Raw genomic sequence first — 10,789 nt, 5'->3', positions numbered from 1 at the left:
ATAATGTGGAGGAGATCAGCATATGAGTTTTACTCCTTATACCCTTTTCAGTGGCTATTGTAGGTTAAGAGAGACTCATTTCCACGCCTGTGTGTTTAAATAAACTGACCGAATGTTTCATGCCAAATTTATTATATTCTTGAACATGAGAAAAACAAATTTGGAGGCCCTGCTAAATGCTCCAGTTGGGTAGCCCTGGCAGCTGATTTGCAGGAGGATTGATGGCCATAAATGCAGAAGCACGATGAAATAGAATTTTCAAAATATTTAATTTGATGTTGATTAGTGACCTGGAGTTTTCAGAACAACTTTCTAGTGAAAATTAGCTTTACTAACTTCTTCAGTTTATAATAAGGCATATACTTTGTATCTATGTGAAACTTTCATTGTGCGTTTTCATCTCATCAGGCCAAATTTTCCATCATAAAATCCTGAATTATTTCTCATGTTTTTTGATTTTCCAATTCACAGAAAATTAATGAGAAATTAAATAAAGGTTCTAGCCTAGAATGTAGTCCCAATAAGGCAATGCTGAATACGATTTCAAATCTAGCGCCAAAATAGTTCCACCTAGGGTTTCCCCTAGGAACTAAAATAATTAGCGCACGTAGCGCAAAACAAAGCCACTGGTCAAATATTGAAACATGTCGCAACGTATGACAACCTAAACGACTATTAGAAATATTTTTATCATTCTCGGGAAGTTGTCAATATGAGTGTCGTTCACTACGCTGTGAGGAACTGCAAAGAAAGTAGGCTTATTACTCATATTTGATTATCGTTTATAATGTAGCAGGTATCATATATGGGTCTCGGTGGCTTATCTGTTTTCCATTCGCGCACCACATTCGAGGTGTATATTGATAACACAAACCAGAAATTGTCATCCGAGAATGGACGTTGGCACCGTTAGAGTCGCGGAAGATTGTGATTTTGAAAAGCTCAAGTCTTTATTGGAAAATCATAATGGTTGGAAACTTGATTATCACAAAGCTCAGACAAAGGTGTGGACCAAATCTTCCACTGATACAAATTTTAAGATGATTAAGGTGAGTATTTCGTGTAGAGAGTATAGCAATATGACCGTCGAACGAGTTGATGATGACGCTGTTGATCTGTTACCTTCCATCTCTAGATCAAGACAATTTTTAATGATGTCGATCCACAAGTGATGTACGACGTTTTGCATGATCCTGATTACAGAAAAGTATGGGACGATCATATGATTGAGTCTCGTGATATTGGATGCCTTAATCCTAACAACGACATCGGTTATTATGCATGTAAGTAGGGTTGGTCTTCATTTTTTTCGGTGCATATGGACTTCTTGGCTCATGCAAATTAAATGGTGTTTTTATTATCAGTGTCCTGCCCTCCCCCGCTCCAAAATAGAGATTTTGTGCTTCAAAGGTCATGGCTTGATGTAGGGAGTGAACAGTACATTTTGAATCATTCGGTTTACCATCAGAAGTTTCCTCCCAGAAAAGGATTTGTTCGAGCTAAGTCACACCTCACAGGTATTGTTTGTCATACCTTGGTAGGTCTTTCATTCCATATTGCCATATTGTTGTCATGGTATGTACTTGACTTTGTGCTTCTAGGTTTTCTTGTGCGTGTATGTGCAGATGGTGGTTGTGAATTAGGGTACGTTTCTCAAACGGACCCTCAAGGAAAATTACCTTCATGGTTGGTCAACAGGGTGACGCAAATATTCGCTCCAAAGGTAACGACACTGACTCGGTATTAATTGAAATAAAATTCATGTCGCTTGTGGAGGATTCTTGTATTCAATACTGATTGATTTGAAATGTTAATTTTTTGATAGATGGTAAAGCGTTTACACAAAGCTTCATTGGGTTACAAGAGTTGGAAGTTGTCTCACAATCCTGAGTGGAAACCGTGGCACTTTCCAGAGCAAATAACTGCACCCAGAATTAGTGTCTCAGAGGTAAGTGAAATATTATTTCCTTCTATCTTGTCTTTAAAGAGAACTGGGGCAGAATCAAACTATTAGACCTTTTATTTTAAGATTGCACATTGAAGTAATATTTCTCTTCTTACATCCTCGGGTGTTATGCATTCAAAAGAAAATAAATTTTGCTGACAAAATACCATAATGGTGGGAAATTCTTTTGTTAGAGATATTTTCTGTTACTAAGCATTCATCCGATGAATTTTATTTTTTTAGTGGTTTCTTTGTTTCATGTATTATAAATAATGGTAAGTTACAACGAAAAAAAACAATAGAAAGATAGTGACATTTTTATTCAAATTATTTATTGCTGCCTATCGAAATATAATTTAACCCAGCATTACACAGCGCTAAGTCCTGTGTATATGGTAGATTAACCTATGGGAGTTAATTTTTATATGTATGAACACTAGAATGAACATGAAAATGCATCTTGTAGCCACCCAACTTGTGCAAATGCGTGGACGTAAAATGTTCTAATTTGATTCACGCATACGCAAACAGACATTAACTGGTGCGTGTTAATTTATTGTGTAAGCAGGCCTTAATCTTTGTTATTTTTTGCTAATGTGGAAAGATGAAGGAATGTTAGAAATGTGAACATTTTTGAGGGTAGATTCAGTGATATTATCTGCTTTATAAATGGTGTGGAATTTAGAGTATGAGATGTTTTGCTCAGGTCATTTGTATCATGAGGGAAGGGTTGGGAAGGAAGGGGAGACAGAAACCCAGCATCAGCATTACCGTTAAAAATAGGTGCCAAGGGGATCACGTCTTAAAATCCCATCCAATGGACAGTGTGTTGCACTTGAAGTGTCATGCACACAACAGCTGGAGTCTGAAAATTCTCTTCTATCTCCGGAAATTGAACCCTGTTCATGGGGTGTGAAGCTAACTAACCACTACACCAACCAGTAATTATTTGATTGGTTAATGAACTGGCAATATTTTGCATAGGTATTTTTGTATCAATGTCCAGATCCCACCATGTAACATTTTCTATTCGTGCAAGCCACATATCTTGAACATAGCATAAATGCAGTTAAGAGGAGGGTAGTGGTTTAGATGGTTTATGATGGGAAAAACCTTTCATTGGAAAATCTTTTTGAAATTCTTGTGGGTTGAAGAAGAGAAATAGTGAAGAAATTTGGATGAGGATGTATTCCATTGTCCTTTGCGGTAGTTTCTCTTTTTGAGTGGATGGTGCATCAATATTACAGTGGAAGATTCTCTAGTCTGCCTTTAACTGCAATGTCACTCACTGCACATTTAAATGGGCGCACGAAAGTTGCCACTTGCATTGCTGATGGGCAGAGCTATCAAAATTTTACTGCGAAATAAGTAATAATTAGGGCTGTAAACAGAAATTTATATACGTATGTGATGATGTAATCCATTAAATTCATAATTTTTCATTGCTATTCCTCACAATTTCAAATATTATACAGGAAATATGTATTCACAATATATTATCACTATCAACTCATGGCCTTGCTGTGGATGTAATCAAAAACTGTTTTAAATGCACCCAAAGTTGTTGCAAAAATCAAGCTTCAACTGGATGGACGGGTGACTCCTTTTTGTAGTCTCTTCAGGATGTAGAATTGTCTTCAGTGGTGGAAGGAAAGACAAAAGTACTTTTTTATGTATAATTCAACTATCTCAGTGAGAATTGAAAAGAGTAGTCTAAGGAAGGGATATACAAAATCAGAAAAATATTAATTTTTCTTGAAGTGATGCTTTCTTTAATTGCCAAGAAATGCCTCATGTTGACTACACTGATTGCTTCTTGAAACCCATGCGAAGCTATTTCACAATTACTATTAACTGTTAGGCTATTTTCACGCATGGTACCATTGCCGATGTCGAGGGCCTGTTTGATTATGGACGTTATCTGAATGTGAAACCACTTCTCTGGCACCAGTGAATGTAGGTGGAAGTGTGCATTGAAGTACACACCTGGTCATGGGACCAGCTTCCAACTTGCCAAAGTCATTGCTTGCTGCTATTGCTGGTCATGGACCTGACAAGTGAAACCTATTTGATTTCATAGCAGTAAGCACTGGTTTTCTCAAGCTGTAAGGATACGGCCCGGAGCCTAAAGCTGCAGGTCGCAAATTTTAAAGTTTGTGTTCTTGCCCTTGGTATCGGGAAGTGATCAATCACACACAAATATTTAAAGGTTTCAACCCAAATTTTATTTCCATGTAAAATCCCAATTGCCAAACAAAAAGACATAGAGTAATAATGAACTTGTGCATCTAAAATAGCCAAAATTTAGGATATTACCAAAGTGTCGGGAAGGAGAGGAGCTACTGGTGATGGTATGGTTGGATAGTGATGCACTTTGGTAGCACGGGCCATACGGCCCATGCTTCGTCTCCTGCCGACGGCTACATTGTGACTGACGAGTGACCAGTGACTGAGCATGAGTAACTGAGTAAAGTGAGTAGCGTCTCCACAGTGCCATTATATAGGGAAGGTGAAACTAGGATGCTTGCGACAAAGAGGAATGGGAAGAGGAAGGTTAGGCGTTCTTGAAAGTGAAAAGATACATATGCCGAGACATAGTTTGACCAAGCAGGCTATTCTGAAACGTCACACACAACATATTTATGCATATTTTGGAAATGGAAATCTATTTTCGGATCACTACAAAGCTTTGAACATGCACTTGATAAATTATTGCATGCTGTAGCATCTGACTACAATCTATGTATTTTATTTTGATGTGTTATGGTGAGGTTTTGTTTGAAGACATGTAACTTGTGTATATTGAGTTGCCAAGGTTTTGTTTAGATTGAAGGAGGGTAGTGTTTAATAAAGGTAGAATGTTACTCTTTGAAAGGCTGGAAATTAGTTGGGTTTTACTATTTAAAATAAATTTTGTTGAATGACAGTTAAATGTGATCAACGTTGCCATGCACTTAGTAGGATATTAGAATAGGTACTGAGATTCTGAAAGATATCGAACTGTGAAGGCAAATTAATATGGTCCAGGTCCCTGGGACCAATGGGTGTAGGTTATAATTTAGTGCATGTGACTTTTCGTGCATAACCGGTGTTAAATAACCATTGATTTATTTTCAGTGTGTTCAATCTGAAGAGGAAAAAAAATGCAAACACATAAGCTCCGGTATTGATGAGAGCCTCATAAAGGAAACAAATGTAATGGATGGTATGGATGACCCTTAATCTTTCCTCAGACTGCTGGATTAACATCAGAGCCGTGGGTGCACAATCAGGATTGTCCCATTTGCATGTTTTTGTTGTGAGCTCATTTTAAAAGCTCATGTCATATTTCTATTTCTGTGCTCATCACCTTCAAGGTTAAGTAAGTGTATCAAGACTGGGCGTATAAATTAACATATAGTATTTTTGGCAGTTAGAAAATTTTTTGCGCTAAATTAATTGTTATTGGGCACTTGAAATTCAATATTTTTAAAGTTAATATTCAACTTCATTAAAAATGGTTGTTTCAGTTTATGGTACTCCATTAGAATGTACAAAGAAGATAGCATTGACTGTTTTGAGCGAGTGATACATAAATACTAAACTACAGTAGTGAGCAATTTTGTAAACACCTAGTATTTTATAAGTGTGAAGAGTAATATTTAATAATATAAATTTATATAGTGTTCCAGTTATTTAGGGTTTGCGACCTCTCAAGTCTTATATTGAGTCCAATCCTAATGAAAGTTATCTGAAGCTTTACCAATATGTATTCAGAAAATAGTAGTAATGATTTTCATTACTAAGGAATGACTGAATTTGCAGCTGAAACAATAATGCATGTTATGATAATCAATCTGTTATTATCAAAACATTATGTATACTAGAGTGCTTTTTATCTCTTATGTGCCTGATTTAGTTATGGTTTTAGCTTTGCTCAGGCTTATAGGAGTGACATGCCTTTTTTGTATTCCAAGTGCTTTGGACTTAATTTATTCTTTAAATCTGTTCTGAGAAAGTCACTTGTGGCATTATTTATCACTGCCTCTTTCTGCAATATGTCGTATTTTATATATCTTTTGCAGTTAAAAGAGCACACATTATTCGCGGGCTTTTTACTGTTTTGCTACTGCAGGAAAAATCATTTTTATATGTCTTTTGAGATAATTCTACATTCATGCATCACTATTACACTTAAGTATTAACAGTGCTGAGCAAAAAGGTATTATTTTCTAACCAGATCAAAGAAAATATCCTCAAAGCTTACTCAGATACACATTATTTTGTCAGTTTCTATCTTTAACTAGTGCTCTAGAAAAAATAGATAAATATATAACTGTTCACATTATGAATTACATACGGTACTTAACACTCGTTGACGGTATTTTTTACGGCAAAATATTGAAATTTTTGCAAGAAAAGAGCGTGGACAGGGATTTGATCTATAATTGCTGTTGAGAGACTGAAGAAAAAGCTTTAATCTTGGTCTCTTCAATTTCTTTGAAATATTTGGAATTTTTATTAGAAACCCATTACAAATTCATCTCAGATGTTGTTAAAATTGGAGAGCTATTTACAATTCTGTTGTGGTATAATTTTGATTACTATCAATATTGCTCCCCTGCGGTTAAAAATTCTAGCATGAAAACGTTACTAAAAGTGCAATTAATCAAATACCAAAGGCAATAAATTTTTGAGGATTCATGCTGCATTTGCCAGCATTCCCGGTCATTTTATTTGATCAGTTGAAGCGTTATTTTGCCATTGATGAGAGTATCTGTGTGCTAGGTTGGGAGAAAGTAAAATAATAATCAGTTTGATACTTACATCTGCGTCCCATCCAAAGTCGAGGTTGCAAGCATCAAAAAATGTATCCTGATGCTGTTTGTAAATGGGCTATGATAAATAATATGCATATGATAATATAGTTGAAGATTTTGTCTATAGATAAGTGTCTAGGAAATTCCCTAGGTACAGAACAGCACTATATATTACATATATGGTAAACCGTTCAGTTTTCTCTGTTAGGGAGACATTGCATGCTTCTAAGAGTTTTTTTTAAGACTTAGCATGGTTGTTTTGAAGTTGCAGACTTAATACTGAAAACATAAAATAATATTAGCCTTTCATGTCTGGATGGCATATTTTTCTCTAGCTATGGAGATGGTAATGTTAAAATACTGCATGAAACATGAGTACATTTTTTCTATTCATTACTTCTTAAGGATAATACATTGCATTAATTTACTGGTTTGAATGTCCTCATTCATGTTCATGTGAAAGTATTTATTTGGATATGTTGGGTGCTGATCAAACAATTATATATGAAATAAGATATAAAGAAAAGATTTTGTCCTGTAAACAATTTTCAAACTGATGCCTTCACTTTTATGTGCATGTAATCACGACGATTGTTAAGTATGAAGCACCATGTTGACTGCATTCTGGTTCTGGAAAGATTGTTTTTAGCTTTGTCATAAGATCCATTCCTCTATTAAGGGTGTTTTGTTTGGATTCTGATATCTTTATTTGATTAACCCTTAATGAAGGTGTCACATCGTTTGACAACTTAATTTTATCCAAATGTTATTTCAAATCATTTGTAGAAGTTGGAACTGTTGTAGTTTCAATCCGTATTTCTTGCAGTATTAAGCAGATTGTTTCCTTTTATTTCATAGCATAGGATAATGAGATATTATGAGAAAAGGCCTCTTTAAAACATAAAAAAAACATCAGGAATATGTATCCACTCAAATACTATCTCAATTATGATCTAATATCTTTAATTTTTAAATGTGAGATAGGAAACAATATCCTCTTCCAGCGTCAAAATCTCCTTCCCGTCACCTTTACGATCGCCTATTTTGGTTCTACCTGCCATAATAGCTGAAGTTTGTGAAGGTCGTTCACCAGGCTGCTGAATTTTCTGCCATGTATTTTTCTTTTCAATATTGGCTTTTACTTTATCATCATTGGTATACACAAGGTTTTTGCAATTATTGTAAATCAGAGCCCTATTTTGAGAGTTAGCCGCTTCCGTCTAAATCAAGTAGATATAATATCTGCTCATTTGGGAAATAACCTTCAGTAGCACCATACTAGATAGTTTTTACGTGGTAATTAAACCAGCCATTATGAGCAAATATCTGAGTTAGATTGTCCTAGAAATACATGTACATATATAATAGAGTTCATCCGTCCGCCATGATTTTTTGGAGAAGTGATCGCTAGTTCATGGTGCTTTCAAGTAATGTAACCTAGTTTCGTTCAATCTTGCTGGTCAATTATTTTTTATTATCTCATGGCTTGCATTATCATTCATTCTGGTATTTTCAGTTTTTTTTATTGTTAGACATTATAGTCCACGGAAATGAAAATAGGCTGTGAGGAATTTTGAGCCACTATATCATGATCATAGTTTCATTATCTAAGGGAAGTAAGGTAATTCTGAATTCATTTCAATTGCCACTGGTAGAGTTATTGCCACCATACAGAACCAATCGGTTTGAATTAATCCCGACCCCATCCTTTTTTAATCAATCCCAAGCCTATCCTTCATTGACCGTAAAAAGAAAACATTTCGTATGCATTTTGCTTCCAACACCCTTGAGGGGTAAGGAATTTGTGATTTAAAAAAAACTTAATTTAAATGTTTTTACGTATTATACTGTTATTGTTCCTTTCTTACAAAGGATTTATGTACTGGGGTTAATGTTGTTAAAATCACCTGCAAAAAATGTACTGATTTTCACCTCTGTGAGCATGCACTTCTGCTCTTCATTATGCAATGAAGATCTCACCATTTTGTCAATTTAATGGCATTTTTCACGCACATCTCAATGGTTTACCATCTGTCCATCTAGGCTATTTAAAATTTGCTGTCATTGGAAACTGCAAGAAAAATCATACCAGTGTGATTTTTTATATTACCTCTATGTTTGCTGTGTTTATTAATATTTCACTTGTACTGCATTTAAACAATTTTTATGGTAATTTTTGTCTTCGGTTAGTGAGCTTTTCTCAATGCTAAGTGTTGCACCAAAGATTTTTACTAGTGTTGTGCCGGTTAATAAGTTTTTGTTGTTATTGTCTTATCTAAGTGTATGAGTCCCATGGACTCCTAGTCATATCAAATGTAGGTAAATTATAGGGATAAACCACAAAAATGAGAAAAATGTGATATGGCATTTTTAAGCCTTTTCTTGTCTAGTGTGTCCCTCAATTTGGGGCATGCATCTTTCTGAAGATGCCAAATTGGTCTGATTCAGCATATACACCAAATATTCCTAAGCAGCAAATACCAATGGTTTTAGTCATTTTATTTTGTTAAATTTATCATTTCATTTTATAAAATCTCCTTCTTTTCAACAGTAGAAGAATTATTATTTTTCAAACATTTTTCTCCTTTCCCTAATATCACTTTTATATTTTTATTTTAGTCATAATTGGAAGCACTTCTTCAGTATTGAATTCTTGTGATCGGTGGATCTTTGTCACCTTGAACTTTGTTGCAACTAGAGTTGATTGTTAGTTTGGAGACGATGAAAAGCCAGGTGATTAAAAAAAAGTATTTAATATATATATATATATTCCTGGAAGGTACTCGCAGAAATTTGCATTCTTCCATGAGTTACCTCAGCATTTAAAGAAGTGCCACTGTAAATTGCATATGTTCCTTATATATATACAAATATCAACATGTATTTGATAAGTAGTGTGATAATGAGACATGCAGAGTAGGTATGCATGCTGCTCATGTTGATAGTGATCAGTAGTGATATTTACCATGAGCACATTGTTTGTTTTGAGTAATTGGATGAATAACATGTTTCAAAAACCATTCACAAGTGCTAGCTCACATGTTGAGCATTAATGATGAATAAATTGAAGTTGTCAAATTTGTGTTTTTATTGGACAGCAACCATTAACTTGTTGATATTTGACTTGTTGACTATTTTTTTCTTGTGGTAACTTGAAGTTGTAATGTTATGGTGAGAGGTCTTATGAGAAGTTTTATAATATATATTTGGCTGTTCAGAGTAGTCACCTGGTTACATGATGTAGTGATTTATGATGAAAATAAATTCATTTTTAAGCTTACTTGGCCAATTCTTGCTGAGCTACTGAAGTGGAGTTCCTCTCATACCTGTTTTTGTAAATTTTTCTTGATACCTTACACCAGATGAGTGTGAGTGCCCTTTTGTGGTGCCTTGCTGGGGTATCTAAGAGTATGGATTTAAACACAGTAAATAAACATTAGGAGTATTAGACCCATGGGTTTAAGAGTCATACGAGTCCAGGATTTTTCATTTCCCATTCCACCAGTGTAGATCGTAAGTAGATTTGTTACAGTGTAGTGACCGAATACTTCTTTTATGAGCTAAATGCAGCCATGAAATTAGCCAAACATTTGCTTTGGGGGAAGCTTGGGTGGAGTTCAGGCTGCCTATGCTGACATTTTGTGTCAGTTCGCACATATTCGAAAACCATATAGGTATGTACATATGTACATTAAATTCCATTTGTGTGTGGTAGAACAACAAAATTAATTAGTAGCATCTCAAGCAGTTATGTCCACAAAAGTTAATTTATAAGTAACCAGTGCAGTTATAACATATTAATATCTGCCAACAGCTGAACACCCTACTACTATTATAACAGCTATTATACACCCGGCTGCGATTGAAATGTCACTCTACTAGTGCTCACTCATCTAGTCTATGCTTGAGGATATGATGATTTGGAAATGAGGAAATATTCTTTTCCTGCTTGTAAGCCTATCTCATTTTCCTTTACTCTTCAATAAATAACTGTATACTTGGTCCAAATCGCCGGCCTTGGTGGCGGTCCTCGCCTGCCAATCTG

At 35.1% G+C, this 10,789-nt stretch overlaps 1 protein-coding gene across 2 annotated transcripts; it reads left to right on the top strand.

The window, feature by feature from the left end:
• Positions 1 to 617: 617 nt before the first annotated feature.
• On the top strand, positions 618 to 10,024 carry LOC124157410 (START domain-containing protein 10-like). Of its 2 annotated transcripts, XR_006864586.1 has the most exons (7): positions 618 to 1,049; positions 1,136 to 1,283; positions 1,365 to 1,517; positions 1,602 to 1,723; positions 1,826 to 1,948; positions 5,063 to 5,306; positions 9,364 to 10,024. XR_006864586.1 is itself a non-coding variant. In XM_046532103.1 (6 exons), exons 1-6 carry the CDS (start codon positions 894 to 896, stop codon positions 5,165 to 5,167), a joined length of 807 nt encoding a protein of 268 aa, XP_046388059.1. In that variant the 5' UTR covers positions 618 to 893; the 3' UTR covers positions 5,168 to 10,024. The 2 variants fall into 2 exon arrangements, 1 of the variants encoding a protein (XP_046388059.1); XM_046532103.1 differs by having other exon boundaries at positions 5,063 to 10,024.
• The last annotated feature ends 765 nt before the right edge of the window (positions 10,025 to 10,789 follow it).

Source organism: Ischnura elegans, chromosome 4, assembly GCF_921293095.1.
Source record: "Ischnura elegans chromosome 4, ioIscEleg1.1, whole genome shotgun sequence".
Classification (NCBI taxonomy): domain Eukaryota; kingdom Metazoa; phylum Arthropoda; class Insecta; order Odonata; family Coenagrionidae; genus Ischnura; species Ischnura elegans.
This window is presented reverse-complemented; position numbering and strand designations above follow the sequence as displayed.